At 48.1% G+C, this 21,610-nt stretch overlaps 1 protein-coding gene across 1 annotated transcript in view; it reads left to right on the top strand.

The window, feature by feature from the left end:
* Positions 1-2,187: 2,187 nt before the first annotated feature.
* LOC142583613 (solute carrier family 2, facilitated glucose transporter member 8-like) overlaps positions 2,188-21,610 on the top strand; it is a 40,867-nt gene continuing 21,444 nt past the window's right edge. The window contains exons 1-2 of the mRNA XM_075694103.1: positions 2,188-2,222; positions 4,846-5,213. Of these exons, the coding sequence (XP_075550218.1) occupies positions 2,188-2,222; positions 4,846-5,213 (403 nt within the window). The remainder of the gene's footprint in view (positions 2,223-4,845; positions 5,214-21,610) is intronic.

Below are 21,610 nucleotides of genomic sequence, written 5' to 3' on the forward strand. Positions count from 1 at the left end.
AACGAGTTCTCGAAGCGTATATGGTGTTATGTTTGTGCCCTGGGATTTGCCTGACGGAAGGCCAGTGCTATGGTGTGTCGACCATGGAGGCAGCATTCATCCCCGCATGGTGCCTTCTGCGGGCACACGACTACGAGCACAGCTCGGGTTTCCTCGCGGCTGCACGGCGTCCACGACGGAAGCGGCCACCGGATCACGAACTGCTATTCTGCCCCTCGCCGTGCCGGCAGCAATGCAACACCCCCTCCTTTGTCCGGCGGCGCCCGCACTGCGAACGACTCCCACTGTGTTTGGGACGGTTTCCAAAAGAGCGGTGTGTTTCGACCCCGTGCCTTGCAGTTGGTTCCCTTTGTCCTATGCGGGCCATAAAACTTACCCGGCGCACCATTCTGACCGACCGCCAGATCGGCCCGGCGCCGCAGCGCGGTTCGAGGAAGCGCTGGCCACCGAGAGCGGCGTTAGGACCACGGAGGCTGCCCGGACTCTCTCTCTCTCTCGACCTTGTTTTGTCCATAGAGGAATCTGGGGAATCTGGGAATTTCGTCTGGGGAATCTGGGGACTGAGGGGCGTTATTTAAGTAGCTTGCAGCTGCTCTGTTGGTCTCTCTCCTAATAACGACGACAACATGTAAAGATTGTGAATAATTTTTCGCCGAGAGTGCTCTCCTCGTCTCTGACTCTGCGTGAAGTGGGGTCCAGACCTCCTGCCGGCCACACATACCTCGGCACACGCAACAATGGATCTCCCATCACTGAAGCGGTGTACTGTGCGTCAAGCACAGCAGCCAAGCATTCTCCCGTGACCTCTCAAATAAATAAGCAGTTCGTTTGGTGATATATTCCTTTTAATGCAAACCCAATTCTGAAAAAGCAACGTCCTGCACAGATCGTACTCAAGGTAAGTATTGGCATGGAAACGTGCTACAATGCTGCAACATCTGAATGCAAATACAGTTATTAACCCTGAATAACTATGTGGGGCCCAAAATGCTCATTCAGGCAGCCACTTCACACGAAAAAGCAGTATTCACCGTGAAATTGACAGCCACTCTTAGCAGCCTGCACGCCAAAGCACATTGTGCTTTGCGTGCAGTTGTGCTGCCACTACTGTTTTTTCCAGCCCATTGAGATGAATAATGCCAATGTCAGAAGGCCCAAAATACTCTATTGGGCAGCCACCTACGAGCATGACGGGCCCTTGTGATGAAATAGCAGTCGTCAGGGCACGCTTGAAATGCACCTTTAGCATCTGCACTTCAAAGCGCAGCCATGTCGTAGCCATTGTAGGTGAAAAGGCAGTAGTCAACGCGAAAATGACTTTCACTTTTAGCAGTTTCCATGCAAAAGCACATTCATGTGGCCGCATTCTTTATTTTGGTTACCTGCCCCAGGCAAGTAATGCGAATAAGAGAACAATTATCCAACATCATTAGCTTAGTTAGGCCGAAAATACTCATTCGGGTAGCTATTAATAGCAGTAGTCGAGGGCACGCTTGAAAGGCACCATTAGCAGTCTGCACGTCAAAGCGCAGTCAAGCCGTCGCCACTGTTGGTGAAACGGAAGCAATCAACGCGAAAATGACAGCCACTGTTGGCAGCTTGCATGCAAACACACATTCATGTGGTGGCATTGTTTAATTTGATTACCTGGCCCAGGTAAGTAATGCGAATAAGAGAACAATTATTAAACATCATTAGCTTAGTCCGGCCCAAGATACTCAGTCGGGTAGCATGTCTCCAGCGTAGTTACGTAGTTACTGCAGCCGCCGCGGGGTGCCGCGAGGAGTGTGCTCGCTGAAGTTTGGCGTGTCGTAGGCGCCAATATCTGAAGTATCAGTGTCTATGTGAACGTCCAACATCAAATTTTAACTACGTGCCAAGGTGACCTTTAGTAGGCAAAGCATTATCGGCTGTAACCGCTCCACCGGAGCCTTCGCAGCGCAAGGCATTAAAGGAGCGGAGGCAACGCTAAGGTGACCAAAGCCGTTCTTTGACTGCCAATACCTTCCGCTTCTGCTGAAACGCATTGAAGTACATTTTGCTGCAAAGTATTGCTAAAATAGTATATTTGAATTTCAAATGCATTTTTCCACTTCGATAAAAAGTGTTTGGGGACCCCCTTAAAACAGCCTGTAGTCATTCGGACGTACGGTCGTGGCCACCGCAGCCAGCAAAGCTTTCTACAAGATGTGCACATCTGAGTATGCCAAGAACCCTGGGTGGTAAAATTTAATGCGGAGAACTACAGCACGGTAAGTGTCATGGTCAAACCGGGCTTTGGAATAGTAAACGTATCAATTAATACTTTATGCACAACGTCCATGCTGGATTAGCGTCGAGTAATCACTGTCAAATGGAACATAGCTCTCTTTGTTTTTCCCTATCATTATCATACTGACAGCTTACCATGCTTAAAATGTCTGCGAAGGACAGAACATCTTTGTTTTCGCCTTTCGGCTGTTCTTGAGGCGTTTTACTATCCAGTTGAATTGAGAAAAAACTGTAGTAGTAATGCTTCCAACAAAACAGTGTGATTTTGGCTATATAGCTCACGGTAGCTATCTAGGCATCTAAAGGCTTAATTTGCTTTCTCATCATTTTGCGCACTGTAAACGCTGATGATTCCTTCATCAATGGCACAAACCGGCTGTGGAGGATACGCCAGAGACCGGGTCGCGTTATAACCGAAACAAATGAAAATCCGAAAGAAACGGATTATAAATAAAATAAAATAATGCGCATTAAGGTATATATTCAACTTCCCCGATACATGGCGCAAGAAGAAGAAGACTTGAAAAGCGTGATAGGCGTAGTGAGGTCTCGCGACAGAAGACGAAGAAGCAATTTTTACGGTGGCTACCTCTTACACCGCAATCCTGGCGCCTCGGAAGAAATCTAGCGCTACGCAAGTACCTCTGTCCTTTCCACTTTAAAGCGATGCTTTCTTTGGTTCTTCCCCTTAGTTTGTGTTGTGTTGGCCAGCAGTGCGATCATCAGGAAACGACACAGATGCTAACCCATATCACACCAGACGCAAGACCCTTTATTCACGCGAGCACTGATTATATATATATATATATATATATATATATACGGGCAAGAGTGGTGCCATCTCTTTATGGCTTCTTTAGTTATACAACTAAGGGCACCTAGTGTCGCGCTACGACACTACAGTTTGCTTGAATGGCTGTGCGGCCGATCAAACTGTGCCGATTGCGGAGACAGTGTAATCAAAGCTGGGCCGACACGGGAAGCAGTGTAATTAAAGTGGTGCATTTGGTGGCTAATCCTGATACAAATACACTACACTGTATACTATACTATACTATACTATACTATACTATACTGTATTATACTTCACTGTTCCAATGTGGTTTTAGCATGGCAAGATCCTGGAGATAGTGCAACGTCACAGCTCCCACACGCATCAAAGCTCTTAACCAATAGCGATCACTGACAAGTTTCCTCCACAGCATTCTTGTAGGCCTACTAGAAGGTAGCTGTTTCTCCACTTCGTTTTTTTTTTTCTTACTCGTTGTCGAAGCTCTGCCCACCCAAAACACCGCACTATGCGCTCAGAATTAGCCTGGCGTTTGTAGTAATTTTACAACGGAGCAAAAGTGATTGGCGTCGTTGCCCTGCACTAACAATATGGCGATTCCCAAAACACACGCGGAGGCGAGCAAAACTGACGAATCTAATGATGCCCGCTTTCTTCGGTTTTTACCACATTGAACAAAGACCTTTAAAAAAGATTTCGAATATTACCCGCCTAATACAAGCTTTAGCGGTAGTAGCCTTATGTCGCAACGCGTCCTTGAAATTTCGCTTCGTGTGCAGTGAAACCGACGGTAGTCACAACGCATCTTCGTAACGTCACCCCCATCCAAATATCCCACCAATAAATTAAATTATGGTGTTTTACGTTCCAAAAACACGATATGATTATGAAACATGCCGCAAGTAGGGACCCCTGATTGATTCTGACCACTTGGGCTCCTTTAACGTGCACCCGACCCACCGTACACGAGAATTTTTGCATTTCGGTCCCACCGAAATACTGTTGCCGCGGCCGGGGTTCGGTTCTGCGCCATCGGGCTTAGCAGCGCAACGCGAAAGCCACTACGCATCCACGGCGGGTATCCTAAAGAAATCTTGAACTTCGGGCCATACCCTGACGTCAACGTCACCGCGATCGGCATGCGTAATTAAAAGAGCAAAAGTTGGGAATTCACAGTTTCCTTTTATAATAAATGTTTTATCGCGACCTTGCGCAAATAATCAACCAGCTTAACAATATCTCGTGTTTCACCTAACTCCTTCAGTCAGGAAATTATTTTGCCAATCCTGTTCATGAGTGGCAGGGAAAACATCACGGGAACTGATGTGCTCGTCAATTGATCCCTCGGCTTGCCCAATGTTACATACAGTTCCCTTCAGACTACGGAGTATTGCTACACATGATAACTTAACGCAGTACCATTTTCGACGGGATCGAAGTGCTAGGCGCTGTGAGAAAGGGTAAAGTAGCAACTTTTCATTCACCTTGATGCTGGCAGACAATATTTAACCCATACGTATGGTTCGCGCCGCTGATTGATGACCTTTCAAAAAAATTTCGGCATTACTTCTGTACTCTATATAGAAACTTATTTACATTGTATTTAGAAGGACTCACTAGAAGATGCGGAAAGAATATTTCTGCCGTCGCTGCTTTTCTCCAGTAGAATGTGCAGAACCTTAGAAAAAGAACTATGTCAATTTGCACAGTTTCTTACAGTCCACGTCAATTCGTGGCTGAAAGGGTTCATTCACCTCTAAGTAACGCGAGCGGCACTCCCGCAGGTCTCAGAGCGAGTTGCGATCGTCGGCGTCGGCGGCGTCGGCGGCGTCCGCGGTCGGCCGGGTCTCCGAGCTGACCGAGAATGCGAGCAACCGGGCCATGGAAGCGCTGCGCAACCTGCAGCCGCCGGCCAAGGGCGGTTCTCCGGTCACCGACAACGACAGGAACCTGATGCACGGGATGTACGTGCGCGCCATGCTGACCGCCTGCCTGGGCTCGTGCGTTGCCGGCACGACGCTGGGCTTCGCGTCGGTCGCCATGTCTTCCATTGAGCGCGAGCCCTGGTACAACCTGGCAGACAGCGAGCCCGGCAACCATTGGCTCGCCGACTCCCTGGTGCTGGGCGCCGCCGGAGGCGCCCTCTTCTCGGGTAAGATGAAGCCCGTCAATAAGACAGGTGCGGCAGGTCAACGAAGAGCGCATTGCCATCATTTTACTGAAGAAAAACAGGTGTGCCAAACACTAAACATTTACACGTTTATGTGCGTATAAAGGATACTTGGTTGCCTAATGGCTAACACCGTCACGCTTAAGAGATAAGATCGTTTTCTGGGTGGGGACTGACGAATGTATCTTGTTTGTCGACATTTTCAGGCAAATGAAAATGATGATCGCTGCAACATACGACAAGAAAACTGCGTGAAATAGACCTTCCGAGCATCGCTGTCAAATTCGCGTGTTACCCATGGGGCAAGCCAGCACTCTTGAGGGTGTAAGCTTTTTAGAGCGTAGGGACACAAGTATGATCGAACGACAACAACACAAGTACTCTCTATTAACCGAGAGGTCGCGTAGTGGCAGAAAAAAAGGAAGGCTTAATTTATTAATCAGCACAAGCTCAAGGGAAGGCAGCTGGCACCAACCCGTAAATCATATACATGTACCGGCATTTTGCGAAAGATAACCGCTTAGACATTGGGCATTGTCATGTCTAAACAGTTATCTCTGAATAACAGTTAAGCTCGTACAAAACACTACTAAACAGCGCTCTCTAGACACAAGAAATAAAGGGCGACACAACACAGTAGAAATAGACACAAATACACAAGAACTTGGAGGGAGGGACTATCACCACAGCAGCATAACTGGTAAAATGCCGTAATCGGCCGTCATATAAAAGTTGTATGTCCGGCTCCAACGGGCAGCAACGGACGCAATTGGAGAGCGTTGTTCGGAACACGCGTTGAGTTTTGCCTTACGCGATTGGCCTAGGTCGCGCGAAAGTCATCAGCCGCGAGGTGCGGCCACGTTACTGGTGACGCCGAAGTGACAACCCACTACCGTCAATGACTTAGAAGCCGAGCACATAGTCTGCTAGGAGCAGAACGCTACAAGAGGCGTTCCGTTCGAGCGATCACGCGCTCGCTACAGTACAGGCTGCGCCTGGCACGTCTCGTGGATTGGATTGGATCAAAACTGCGGCTGCTGCTACGAAATGGTACGTTCGGATCCAATCCACAGCCTAATTCGAGAAAATGGAGCTTGAAATGATGGCTTCGGTTGTTGCGTTGGCGTTGCTCCAGGATGAAGCAGAGTGATTGTAGGTGCGAAATGCATTTGAAGAAATGGCAGAAGGCGAATTCCGGCGTCACTTTCATTTCTCGAAACGAACAGTGCGTTGAACAGCTCCCTCTGTCGCTCCAAGGCTCGGAGGCCCAGTCGGACATTGCAGTGCGACATGTTGTTAACTCTTTAAAAGCGCGCCACTGTTCTCGTCGTTTTTTATTGACAGCGCAGCTCTTAAGCACCCGTTCCTGCGTTTAGCGTCAGCGTCCCTTGGCGCTGTTCCTCGGCGTAACCGAGTGAACAAGCACAGCGAAGGATGGAAAACGGCACACGGAGCACACTGATAGATGAAAGACGGCGATTGCGAAGAGAGCGCGATGAGGAAAACGGAGGAGGAGGATGCAGCGGAACCATGAGGCGGAAAGCGGAGGACGAGGGTATGGTGAAAGCGTAAGAAGAACAGCGTATTGACGAGCAAGATAGGCCCGCGGTGGCGACCGCTACAAACAACGCCAGAGTAGCGTGCCGTCGTCTGTTCACCGATGGCATGCGACAAGCGCGTCCACCGATACCATATATGGAAACAAAACGCTGAATGAGCGGAGCTCTGTCTGCGGCGGCTGCTGGGAACCACGCCCACGCGTCACCCACGCGCTGCCTCTCGCGATCTCCTCATTATCGGGGCACTCGCGCCACATTTCGCTCCGTTTGCGATTTGCCGCAGGATACCGATTGTCCGCGCCAGCCAATATATCGCCAAATGAAAACACGTATAGAGCTGCGCCCAGATTTTGTATTAGGGAGTATGGTAATCGTCAGTGAATTTTTTTTTTCGCTGTGCATGATGCCACCTTACGACCATGCAGAGAAACTAACAGTAATAAATTGTAGTAGTCAGAAGTATTCCTACTTGAGAACGTGTTTGAGAAGAAAAAATACATTTTTGTCATGTAAAATTTTACTCATTAGAAGGCCAGAAAAGTTTCGTTTTGCAGCATATTGTCCCCAATCAGACAACAAATGAGGCATGTAAACTACCCGGGGAATTCATTGCTTGTCGAATAGCTACTCTCCCTCCCGTTCTGACAACTTTTTCGGACAGCCCACTTTGTGACGTTGCAGTGACGGAACGCATTCTGTTCAGAACGAAGATCTCCGATTTCCCCCCCTATGTCTTTTCTGTCACTCTCATATCGTTTTTCATTATTATACCTGCATTACAGTTAAACCACAGACTTAATTTTCGTATGCTTTACTTGGCTCCAATGCCTGTTGGCTTCTTTGGTTGTTATAAGCACAATATGTACTTCTTATTGCGGCTTTCAGTCCTAGCTCTAGTTTGGCCGTCTTTGTTCCTCCATTTCTTCGTTAGAATACGTCATTCATCTTAAGTTAAAATGTTGTCTAGCTTCACGTTTCTTTTCATACCTCTTGGTTTGTTCCTTTTGCCTTTTTGCGGATGAACGTGTAGCCGGTTGCTGGTTCTGTAAACTCAGGTAATATATATGAGATGATATCACTTTGGCTTTTGTGTGTGCCGTGTGGCAATTTTGTACCCACTTTTAAACACATTTCTGTATTAGGATATGTGTGCATACGCTATGGTGTGCGTGCAAGTTAGCTGTATGAGTATTATTTTCCATCTTTTCCTACACACTAAAGAACATCCCGTACAAAAATGACTGTTGATTAACCATTGATATATTGTTAAGGAATTGTCTTCAACAAATTTTAAAAAGCAATTGAGTTCGCTCAAAACTTGCACACCAATATTACTGTTGAGTGTTCTCAATAAACAATTTATTGGGTAATTTGTGTTGATTTTTGTTGTGTAGCAGTTGAGTCCAGTATACAATAATTAGGACTTGCATATGAAGACATTCCAAAAAATTTAATGCGAAGCGTTCCAACCTCATTCCTGTCACTTTGCGGCAGGTAGGTTCTTTCTTTCGCCTCGTTTTCATAAAAAGAAAACAATGCGTGACCGATGGGGTGGCATTGAACGTCGGCCGTCGGGACCGGTGCTCTAACGATTAGGCCACGAACGCGCGCATGCAGCTCTCGTTCGAAAGCCAGTAAGTTCTGAAATGCTTGGCGCGTGCGCAGCGTGCCACTTCATCGTGCTGCCGCTACAGCTGGCGCTTTCAAGCGCCTATCTCCGGGACCGCCTCACTTTCTTAGCCGTTTTCGCTCTGTAAAAACTGCAGCGTTAGACTAGCTTCATGACCGCCCAAGTTCATAACGATTTATTTCTTCGCCGGTGTACAAATGCCATCGTCGTTTTAACATACACTAGATGACATAGCAATTGGTACGATCCAAAATGAGCATGTTTCGGGGAGCAGAAGAATGCAAAGTTCACTCACAAACACGGTGACTACGCGCATGTGGAGTTCCCCAAAAGTAGACACGGCGGTAGCGCGGCCGGCGATGAGACAGGCGCCGACACGCGACGGCACTACCTTCGAGCATCCGACGCGCTTGGGAACCGTAGGATGCAAGCGGCGCACACGCTGCAAACATACGCGTGAGAGATCTTCGAATTTCCTGCGACGAACCCTCTGTCCGGAAAGTAAATATAGCTATTTCTATCCAATGGCCGTGGTACTAGAGATGAAACAACAAATACGCTTTGAGATCGCAGCGCGCAGCCGCTATAACCATTGACTTGAAAGAGCTTCGGATTCAGAAACAGACGCAACAGTATCGCAGCTAATTGCTGTATCTGCGGCTGCTCCCGACTCTAGCCTTGCAAGAAGCATGCGATTTATTTGAGCCTCGCCGAACTGTCGTCCTCTCGTCTCCCAAGCCTGCAGACAGGTCCCGTACGTTCAGTTAAATAGAAGAACACCAAAGAGAAATGAAATAAAAACAGGTAACGGACTCTTATCATACCTTACTTGTCACCTCGTCATCTGCAAAGGTGCTATAAACTATTCTAGTAGCGTTACTTTTGTAAAAGTAGTAAAATTAGTAGTAATTTTTATTTCTAGGTGGCGCTACCAACGTCACCGTAGCGTTCGGCAATGCGTGTGTGCGTGTGCGGTTGCAACCGCTGTAGCTTCGTTTTGAGCACACTTTTGCAACAGTACACATCGTTACCACTAGTTTCGTAGTCGCATATTTTGGGCGTAGTATTTATTGTTTACGCTACAAATTAGGTTGTTCTTAAAACTTTATGAAGGTTAGTGGATGAAAAATTATTACTAATTAATTAGTGGTTTTTCCGTGCGGTTATTTTGTGTTTGAAATGTTTTTATAACTCCATACGATAGTGAAGCTGTGAACGGCTTTCGGACTCAGTTAGTTGGTTGCCGTTGTGTGGTGGTTCACGCCTCGTGCTTTTTGATGAAAGTATTTTTTTCTTTTCGGACATCATGACGCACATTTTAGTGAAATTAACTACGATAAGTGGGGCGTTTATCAGTTGAAGTCGTTGGCTGACCGAGCTACTAGGCTTCGACTGATGTGCGAGCCTGGCTGTTTTGATGAGTTGCGCGGCAGAGGTCATGATGCCTGTTGGAGAGAAGGCACCCCGAAACAGTCGCAGCCGAACTCCTGCAGATAGGTAAGTAATCTCGTTTTCTTGGGCACGTAGCCTTTTTTCTATTTTGACATTGACAAGCGTGAGATGTTAAGCACACCGTTCACTTTCTTCCAGCAAACCGCATGCCCCGGAGCGAAAGCGCGCGATACTAACGCTCGCTACCGCCGTCACTTCGTCTGAAACAATAGTAGGCGAAGAGGCAGCGGGGCCCCACATGCATAAAATTGCATTGCTTCATTTGTTCCTGTCTAATGACGTTTCCTTAATTTGTATGAGAGAACACAATTGGAACATAAGGATCAGCTTCTCTGAGCAGTGATAATTTTGTACAGTGGCCATGCCATTTTCCATAGGGGCTCACGTGGGCTGTCTAAGCGCTTGTTATCGCGTTCCGATACGCGAGAGGCGCTCTGCCTTTCAAGGTATTTAGGCAGGCACTACAAGCTTAGCAGAACTGCGACAAATAATAGTGCAGCAGGTGTGCTACGTTTGTACCACACTCGTACCGGAAGGCAGTGTTGTATTTCACGTTTACGCATTTCGCAACTATGGCGGCCGCCGTGGCAATTTGGGGCTCGAGGTCATGGATACGATCCCTGTAGCGGCCGCATTCCAGAGGAGCGGTATGCCAAAATGCTCGTGCATTGTGCATTGTACGCACATAAAAATATACAGGAAATCAAAATTAATACGGAGTCCCCAACTACGACCTGCCTCATAATCAGATAATTATTTTTTTTAATCTGTAGTGGCTCATCGTATACCATACTGTTAGTGTGATCACCTTTTGTGCCGTAGCGGTTAAGCGCGCCTCGATTTAGGCTGCGGCTAATGATGCGGCGCACCGCAAAATATATTTTGCCTCTTTGGGATTTGCGGAGAACGGCCAACCGATTAGTCACAGCTTCCGCGCGTTGACTGTATACACGGATACACAGCGCAAATGTACAGAGGTGTGGTGACGACGTCGGCAAAGAACACAGCCGCCAACGGGCTCGCCTTATCACCTATCACCGCCAAAACTACCGCTGTAAGCATCTTTATCTAGCGCGGCGGGTTGCCGTTAAAGGCGTACTGCACAATTTTAATTGGCGATAACCGAAACATGCCACTGTTCTCTGCTGCCTCTTTGAGCTGGACCGATCCGAATGTGCGTTGCTTGCAGAAGCGAAAGGAGCGCCACTCGGCACTGTTTGAATCGCACCGCTGGTACGAGTTGTTGTGATCGCACCGATGGTACGACCTGTTGGGAACTCGGCGCTGACGCCCGTGGTTGCACCTGGGTCGCAAGCCCCAAGGGTAGCGTTGGCCTGGCGGCCTGGGGTACAACTGGAAGCATCCGAAGGTCCCGGCAAAGCATGAGTCGACTGGTAACAACAAAACAACTTGTTTATTTTAACATCGCAAAGAGTTGGCGGTCAGGTTGACCGAAGTAGAGAGACGGGAGTGCACTTTACTCAACAGAAGAAATCGGAGCCCTCCTTTGGCGTCCGGGGGCAGCTGCTTTTATACTCTCGCAGTTGAGGGCAAGAAGGAACCCCTCAATAGACGAGCACGTGATTGTACAATGAGATAAGGTGACGCATACTGTCGTAGCGCCGCCGGTCGGGCACAAAGACTGGGAGGAGAAGGTAACTTCTACTCTCGTAGCGCCTCTGGTCGGGCACAATGGCTGGAAGGAGAAGGTGACTTCTGCTCTCGTAGCGCCTCTGGTCGGGCACAATGACTGGGAGGAGAAGGTAACTTCTACTCTCGTAGCGCCTCTGGTCGGGCACAATGGCACATACACTCACACACGCACATGAAGACACGTGGCATCGGAACATGCCTGGACGCGCTTGGCGGGGAGCGTAGCGGCGACGCCGAACGGGCCAAAATGTCTGCCGCTTTGTTGCAGTCGCGCCGGCTAAACCGCGCGTCGTAGGCGAAACGTAACAGACCGCCCCGCCGGGGGAAGGAGATCCCGATGGACAGGGGACTGCATCCGCTGTCCGGAGGGATGTCGCTCGATGATGCTCATAACCGAAGTCGGGCGTCCCTCGACGTTTCTTGAACGCAGCGCACAGAGAAGGCCTCGTTCTCTCGTTCAGGTTCGCACAGGACACTGCAAAGTGACTTCGGGAGAGTTCACATTTTTGTTCTCGTTCCCGGCAAGCGTTAGAACTACGCTGAAACTCAACCGCTCAGTCAGCAAACACGGCACAACCCTCACTAAGCCCTGCCAGGCTCTTTCCCCTTTTTTTTACCACTGCCTAGTTCCTTACAGTAGTCTAGCATCACTCAGAACGCGTCCACAAATTGGAAAATTGCACTAGAAAGCATATCATCACTTTGAAACACTAAACAAAAGCAATATGTTAAAAAAAATCCTGCCTCAGGAAGAAAAACATCAGTAACAAACAATTTTGAGGCTGATTCCTACGTTAGGGGCCTCGACTCAAGCCATCGGCGTTACCGTTGAGACTCCCCTTTTTGTAACGCACCTCAAAGGAATATTGTTGCAAAGCGAGGCTCCAGCGCAGGAGGCGGCCATTTTTGGGAGAGATGGTCTGCAGCCATTGGAGAGGGCAGTGATCCGTCTCAATGATAAACCTCGAGCCGGCTAGATAGCATGACAATTTCTGAACGGCCCACACGAGACATGCACACTCTTTCTCGGTGGCGGTATACGCCTGCTCACGACTGGTCAGCTTACGACTAGCATACAGGACGGGGTGTTCTACTTCTCCCTTTTCCCGTTGGCACAGTACAACGCCCATGCCTCGCTCACTAGCATCGCACTGAACAACGAACCCTTTTGTATAGTCTGGCGATCGTAGCACAGGCTGGCTTGTTAGGGCACTCTTTAGGGCGCTAAAAGCTCTTTCCTTTGTCTCGTCCCAGACGACTGTTTGAGGCTCTGTCTTTCTTAGAGCATCCGTCAGGGGAGCCGCGATATCAGAGTACCTGGGGATGTACCTCTGATAGTAGCCGGTGACACCTAAGAACGACCGAATATCGGTCTTCGTGCGCGGTTGCGGAAAGTCTCGCACAGCGGCCACTTTTATTTCAGAGGGGCGGCGACGACCCTGACCAATCACGTGACCGAGGTAGACAACCTCGGCCTGTGCTAACTGGCACTTAGGAGCCTTGACTGTCAAGCCCGCTTCGCGCAGGCGGGTTAGCACTGCCCGCAAGTGTGCCATATGCTCAGACCAAGATGCGGAGAATATCGCTACGTCGTCTAGATACGGTAAAGCGAATTCTTGCTGTCCCCGCAACACTTTATCCATGAGGCTTGAAAAACAGTATGGCGCGTTCTTCAAACCAAAACTCAATACTTTAGGACGGAATGTTCCCATTGGTGAAATGAACGCCGCATACCTACTAGCCTCTTCTGTAAGTGGAACCTGCCAATAACCCCTGACAAGATCTAGGGTGGAAATAAACTGAGCGCTACTAACTTTCTCAAGGCGCTCCTCGATGTTAGGGATCGGATAAATTTGATCCTTAGTGATGGAATTAAGCCTGCGGTAGTCGACGCAAGGAAGAGGTTCCTTGCCCGGTACCTCAACTAAAATCAAAGGGGAGGTATAATCACTCTCACCTGCCTCAATAACACCGAGCTGTAGCATTTTCTTTACCTCAGCCTCCATAATATCGCTCTGGCGGGGTGACACCCGATACGCCTTGGATCGTACTGGCTCTGGGGAGGTAAGTTCTATATCATGAGTAAGTACAGAAGTCCTACCAGGCCTCTCAGAGAACAGACCTTGAAACTCTTGTAATAGCTGGTGTAGTTCGGTTTTCTGCTCAGGCGACAGCGGTGCTTTACTGAGAAGGTCACTAATGACTTGACCGGTGTCTTCCCTGTTCGACACTGAGCCTAGTCCCGGAAGCTCGACCGGAAGCTCTTCAGGAACGTTTACCATCATGCACACCACTGCTTCCCGTTGTTTATAGGGTTTGAGCAGATTACAGTGGTAAACTTGCTGTGCTTTCCGCTTTCCTGGCAGACTCACCACGTAGTTAACGTCCGACAGTTTCTGAACAATTCGTGCTGGGCCCTCCCACTGCACGTCTAGTTTGTTGTTTAGCGATGTGCGCAATATCATGACCTCATCGCCCACCTCAAAACGACGGGCCCTGGCGGTCCGATCATAATAAACCTTGGCCCTCTGCTGGGCCTTTGTCATTGCTTCACCTGACAACTCCTGTGCCCTTCTTAAGCGTTCGAGGAGCTTAAGCACGTACTCCACCACGACTGGGTCGTCGCCCCTGCCTTCCCACGATTCTCGAAGCATGCGAAGCGGAGACCGAAGCGAGCGACCGTACACCAGCTCAGCTGGCGAAAACCCCGTAGCCGCATGCGGCGCGGTCCTTAATGCAAACGTCACCCCAGGCAGACACAGCTCCCAGTCAGTTCGATGTTCAAAACACAATGCTCTCAACACGCGCTTCATGACGGAGTGGAGCTTCTCAACGGAATTCGACTGTGGGTGGTACACTGAGCTGTGTAACAGCTTTACCCCACACCTTTCGAGAAAAGTTGTCGTCAAAGCGCTAGTAAACACTGTGCCCTGATCTGATTGGATTTCCGCAGGAAAACCAACTCGCGCAAATATGGACAGTAGTGCATTGACTATCTCAACTGAGCTGAGTTCTTTAAGCGGCACTGCTTCAGGGAACTTTGTCGCTGGGCAGATCACAGTCAAAATGTGTCTGTACCCCGTGGCTGTTACCGGCAGAGGTCCCACTGTATCAATAACGAGCCGTCTAAAAGGCTCCGTAATGATAGGCACCAATTTCAACGGCGCCCTTGATTTGTCCCCTGGTTTGCCCACCCGCTGACAGGTGTCACATGTCCTCACGAAATGGTCTGCGTCCCGAAAACACCCTGGCCAATAGTACTCTTGCAAGAGACGGTCCTTAGTTTTCTTAACTCCAAGGTGTCCGGACCACGAACCCCCATGCGTCAAGCGCAACAGATCCTGACGATAGCATTGAGGCACGATCAGCTGATCGAACTCCACTCCTCTGCGGTCTAGATACTTCCGGTACAGGACTCCACCTCTTTCCACAAAACGCGCATTTTTCCTGGCGATACCTTCCTTGACATTGCAGCGTATGTTTTCTAGGCTACCATCCTTCTTTTGCTCGGCTATCAAAGCCGACCGGCTGACTTTTAGCAACCTATCAAGTCCGTCTGACGTAGGCGCGATGAGCAAATCTGTAGATAGCTCTTCTAACTTTCCCTTATCGGGCATTTCCTCTCCAGTATCTGGCGCCTTCAACGCTACAGACTCAATTTTATTCAGTTCGGGCGTGCTCTGAATATCAGCTTGCTGCGCCTCTGACCCTTTTTCGTTGTTTGATAACGTCGGCCCCGCAACTACCGCCTTTGCAGCGAGCTCCCGAACCTTCGATCTGGTTAAGGCCTGAACACTAGCTTCACCAAACAAAAGCACCTTCTCGCGCAGGAGGTGATCGGACCTGTTTGAAAATAGGTACGGGTACTGGGGGGGCAGCATAGATGACACTGCCGCCTCCGTCTCAAGCGCTCCGAAAGGTCCTTTAATAAGCACCTTTGCTACTGGCAGACACACGCTATGAGCTTCCACGGCTTGCTTGATCCATGCGCACTCGCCCGTGAACATATAGGGTTCTACGTAAGAGGGGTGAACTACATCCATCGTAGCTGCGGAATCGCGAAGCACTCGGCACTCTTTCCCGTTCACGAGGTCTCGCATGTAAGGCTCGAGAAGCTTCATGTTCTCGTCAGTGCTGCCTATTGAAAAAAACACAACTTTTGGTGTTGTTTCCGGACACTGCGCCGAAAAGTGACCCGGCTTCTGGCACGTATAACAAACGCGCGCTTGCCTCATCTCGAACCGCTTTCTGCGTTCGGCTTCGGCTGCCGCCGTCTCCTTAGGTTCGGTCGCACTGCTTCCACTCGCATTCGCACTACGCGTGTTCCCCTTTGCTCTCATGGGTGTGAACTTCAGCCTGTCAAACTTCGAGCCAAATTCACCCTTTTGACCGTCCTTAGCTCCGCGAGCCCGACGCGTCACAAACTCCTCGGCTAGCTCAGCGGCTTTAGCCACCGTACAAACGTCTGGCCTATCCAAGACCCAGTACCGCACGTTCTCAGGTAACCGACTATAAAACTGTTCTAGCCCGAAACACTGCAGAACTTTATCGTGGTCACCAAACGCTTTCTCTTCTTTGAGCCACTCCTGCATGTTTGACATTAGCTTGTAGGCAAACTCTGTATATGACTCATTCTTGCCTTTCTCACTTTCCCGAAACTTCAGACGGAACGCCTCCGCTGACAGCCTGTACTTTTTTAGCAGACTCGATTTCACTTTGTCGAAATCCTCTGCCTCCTCTCTATCCAAGCGAGCGACTACGTCGGCCGCCTCGCCGGGTAACAAAGTGAGCAATCCACATGTGGCCACGTTTCCAGAGAGAACCCCTGCTTCTCGCACGTTCGCTCGAAGTTAACCAGGAACAAACCAATGTCCTCTCCAAGCTTAAACGGCCGCATCAGGTCAGTCATTTTGAACAATACTCGTTCTCCTGCACCCTGTGCCTGACTTCCATTACGAGCGCGTTCCATCTCTATCTCGAGACGCTTCATTTCCAAAGCGTGTTGACGGTCACGCTCTTCTTTTTTTTCTTGTTGCTCTCGCTCTTTCTGTTCTTTACTTTCGCGCTCCTGTCTTTTTGCCGTCTCCCTTTCCTCAATGGTCTCAAGGCATTCCGACAGCTCGTCATCCTCAGCTTCAAACTCAAGAATAGCCTTTAGCAGTTCTGGTTTTCTGAGTTTGTCCGAGACATCCAGACCCATCTCCCTTGCAAGCTCCAACAATTTCGGTTTGCGCAACGACTTCAAATCCATGGCTGCTCTGAATGCTGCTTTCTCTACTGCCTATTATTGTCTTGCCGCAAACTAACCCGGCAGCAACGACAACCACAATTACCAGCTCTGTTTCTGACACTAACAAAAGCCTGGCAAAGCTCAGAAGAAGAAAGTCCCGCACTCACCAAACCTCGCAGCCAAGAGTTCCGCGCAGTCGTTCCGCTGCAGGCAACCAGTCATCACACAGGGCTCGTTGCACTGCTCCCGGATCGTCGTTGAGCTGCTCAGCATACAGTCAACTGCATCTCTTCGCTGCTGGCCTCCGTTGTCGCGATCTCACCGCTGGCAGACAGTTGTTTGAATCGCACCGCTGGTACGAGTTGGGTTGGTCGCACCGATGGTACGACCTGTTGGGAACTCGGCGCTGACGCCCGTGGTTGCACCTGGGTCGCAAGCCCCAAGGGTAGCGTTGGCCTGGCGGCCTGGGGTACAACTGGAAGCATCCGAAGGTCCCGGCAAAGCATGAGTCGACTGGTAACAACAAAACAACTTGTTTATTTTAACATCGCAAAGAGTTGGCGGTCGGGTTGACCGAAGTAGAGAGACGGGAGTGCACTTTACTCAACAGAAGAAATCGGAGCCCTCCTTTGGCGTCCGGGGGCAGCTGCTTTTATACTCTCGCAGTTGAGGGCAAGAAGGAGCCCCTCAATAGACGAGCACGTGATTGTACAATGAGATAAGGTGACGCATACTGTCGTAGCGCCGCCGGTCGGGCACAAAGACTGGGAGGAGAAGGTAACTTCTACTCTCGTAGCGCCTCTGGTCGGGCACAATGGCTGGAAGGAGAAGGTGACTTCTGCTCTCGTAGCGCCTCTGGTCGGGCACAATGACTGGGAGGAGAAGGTAACTTCTACTCTCGTAGCGCCTCTGGTCGGGCACAATGGCACATACACTCACACACGCACATGAAGACACGTGGCATCGGAACATGCCTGGACGCGCTTGGCGGGGAGCGTAGCGGCGACGCCGAACGGGCCAAAATGTCTGCCGCTTTGTTGCAGTCGCGCCGGCTAAACCGCGCGTCGTAGGCGAAACGTAACAGCACGTTGTCGCCTCGAGCACCATTTGCGCGGTGAAGAATGACGCGTGCATGAAGCTAGCTCATTGCTCAGACGTTGCCGCGCAAAACGCGCAAGGGCGTGTACGCGACGTTCAGCACACAAATCGCGTGGGATGATCAGAGACACGCCGGAGTGGCTAGCTTCAAAGAAGCAGTGCATGTTCTCACTCGTACAGGCACGCTCACGCTCGCATCGCTTCGGCGTATCTTTAGGCCATTCCTGCTGCTAGACTTTAGCCAAAAATTCTATATCTGCTTGGTATGGGCTATGCACTGTCGCGTGGTCTTTGGTTCTGCGAGAGAGCCGGGAATATTACTCCCCGCTGTGAAACATCGCTGTGCGTGTCTTAGCCAACATTTACCGTAGCAACCCCTCTCTTTTCTAGACAGCACTCGTAAAGAGTCGCAAATTTTTACTTGCCAGTATATGGTGTACTTCTATTTTGGGCGTAGTTATGTGCAGTGTGTGGCAGATTCTGGATCCGCGCAATCTCATTTTCTATCCGCATTCCCTTCTCGCAGGTTACGCATGCAGCAAATTCCCTGGTGCTAAAGTGTTCTGCGTCAAGAGCACCTTGGCGTCGTGCAAGAGTAACCCGTTGATATGGGGCTGATTCACTAGCAAGCTCGCATCTCTGTTGCCACTCTCCATCAAGTGGGATTTTCAGCTATTTTTTGTGCTGCTCTGTGGTGTACTAGCTGCCGCATGGACGCTGTGAAGGCTTACTTTCGATTTGCTCTGGCTTTTAGTAGTGAAGGATGGGCTACCTTTTGAGGGATATTTCCTTTTGCTTGCGAAAATGTTTACCAGCCTAACCAAGTGATACGTGCGTACTGGAAAAAGCAGCGCGAATAGAGGCGGACGATGGACGACGAAATAGGTAGGAGCACACACGAGCGCAAGTTCATCTAAGTTTATTTTTGAAGACAGAAGTATTAAAGACGCTGGTCAACTTGACAAAGCTAAAGAGCCGTGCATGCGTGGCAGAAACAGCCATGAGCGACAAGAAAAAATATGAAAAAGCAATGTCATGTAGAATAAACGTGCATGAAAAACGAGAGCTATCGGACAAATCTGTCGAAAAAGCGAAATATTTGTCCGATGAGTGATACTACCCAACGAGGAATACTCTTGAGAACTGCAAGTCTTTCCCACTAAGGGAAACAGATAACTTGGTTGTGTATTTGTTTCGTTTGTAATCAATAAATATTGCTTCTGGAACTCCTCTGGTGTTGAGGTATAGAGCAGAAAGAACGGTTGTTTCATCACAAAGACCAGAACACAAGAGGACTTACGGAAGAATTACTTACTGATCACGAAGAAAAATTCATAAGCAAGATTTCTGTGACCCTAAGTGGGAAAGAGTTGCAGCAGTATTTCTCGTTAACATCACTTACAGGCCATACCATTTAGTTTTCATGTGTTTCTTTTTGTATTTGGCGCACATGTTTGTTCTACAGGACATGTCTTTCGGTTCTTTTTTGTTGTGCCGGGCTGTTTCTGCTTCACATCCATGGCTTTTTCTTTGTGAAGTTGGCCAATGTGTTTAAAATCTTTGTCTTCACGAATAAACTTCTAGTTGAGTCAGCGTTCATGTGTGTTCCTATCTTAATCCATCCTTCTCGTCTCTGTTTGAGTGGTTGTGAAATTTAAATGTACACCGAATTGGCGAAGTGTCCATAGAATTGATACATGAAGTATTTGCGCTGTTTATTTCAGGAAGAATGCTATAGGGTCTTATATTGTCTGTTTTTAACACTGATGTACATTTTTCTAGTTTAACTTCAAGGAGTCCCCTGAGGAAGCCAATAGCAGTGATGGTAACTTCGTTTGTGTAAGATTTATGAATTTTATCCATCCAAGGCATAACAAGTCAAATGTCTGTATGTATGCAAGTATTCGTACTTTTTAAACATACTAAGCTCTAGTTTTCGGTTCTCATGACGCTGCTTTGTACTGTGCTGCATTCTCCAGGCGCAGGAACCTTCTTTTATGCCGTCAGTGCATGTGTTCTTTTTGTATATATTGGAGAAAAAATTGTCTTGAGCTTAAATGTGCGTATTTATCACTTGTATTTTTTTTTCAACACGGGTGCAGTATCTCCCTCCGTCCTTGTTACTGCTCTGTCCCAATTTTTATGCAACTTTTATGCATTTTATGTAATAAAATTCTGGTAGCATTTTAATAACATTTTACCTGCGCAATTGAGGCCATTGGTTTTTCGTATATGCATTTATTTGCGTTTTTCACTGTCTCACCAATCTGGCTGTGCAGTCATAGAAACCTTTTCCCATCCTTTATGACTATTTCCGGGGTACTTGATACTACAAGTGCAGGTGACCATCTATTTGGCTCTTTGGAATTCTGTTAGCCGTGTGTTACTACCAATTTTCTGTGCTACATAATTATTTTTTCTCTTATCGTTCAATGTATTAGCCTTGCCTTATCTCTTTATTGACTGAGGTACCACTTAGTTGCCGGTATAGTGAAAAAGGCCCCGAAAAGTGTTCTAATTAGCATTGTGCAAGTCCATAAAAATTAAATGAAAGTGAGCTCACTAAATTAAGGAAATACCACCAACAAACTCTTCTGTACCTAAACATAATCAAATGCTGTACTGTTCTTGCAAACCTGGCTCGTCAGAAACATGATTCAGGTGTTCACCATGCCCGACAACTTTCTAAATGATGCCTCATGAATTAATAGCTAAGTTGAGTGATTCTATTTTATAAAATAATTGGGCAACCTGAAAATATATACATCTCGAAGACAAAAAGCTCAGACAAGTCTACTTTGGTACCTCATTATATTTTAATCGTGGTGAAAGACTTGTGCTAAAGCTTGTATATGTTTACGTGGTCATTTGTTTCAATTCTGTTATTTTGCATTCTCACAGTCAGCCGTAACTGTTCCTGTGATGGGTTAGTGTGCGAAACATTTTAATGTAACGTATTCAGATGTCTTCTGTGTATTCACACGCAAGCAGCTTCAAGTGTTCATTTGTTCAAAGTTGGTTGTTAAAAGGGTATGCTTAAGCCCTGCCTTTTGAGTCGCTTTGCATTCTAGTCATAAACGTAAGTCGCAAGTGAAGATCGCAATGATCGTTTTGATTGAATTCATATGTATAGGTTTTTTCAGATGTATTTACACTGTTGAAAGTTCTGTAGGTACTAGCCGATGTCTCCAGGTTCGATGTAGTGGTGCCTTATGTACTGTAATAATGTTTCATGGGCACGCATCTTTAGTGTAAATAAAGGTACTACAAATTGTTCAGTCTCTCCTTTGCTTTTGTTTGTGTTTGTGAAAGTTATGTGCAGGCACCGGGGCATCCAAGTGTGAATAGCAAAGCAATTTCAATATATGAATGAAAAATTCACTAGCCCAACGAAATGTCAATCATATTTCAATGGCGACTACTGAAATCTTAATGCCATCTCAACTGGGCCACTATATACATTTCAGTGCTATGACAACAATAACTCAACAACAGGTCAACAACTACCACAACGTTAATTCAATGCAGCATCTCTGGTAACCCATCAACCATTCAACAAAATGAACACAATGAGTCGTCTAAGCGCAATAGAATTTCAATGCTAACTTAACAATTATTCAACATTGAAACACGTAATGGTGTTTCAATTAAATTTCAGTGGCCAATATTCAAGACCACTCAACAGTCAGCCCAACAATTCTCCAACAAAGTTTCCACAATTCCTCAAGGAAAAACTCAACATTGACCAATGATAATT

This window comes from Dermacentor variabilis, chromosome 5 (genome assembly GCF_050947875.1).
Source record: "Dermacentor variabilis isolate Ectoservices chromosome 5, ASM5094787v1, whole genome shotgun sequence".
NCBI lineage: Eukaryota > Metazoa > Arthropoda > Arachnida > Ixodida > Ixodidae > Dermacentor > Dermacentor variabilis.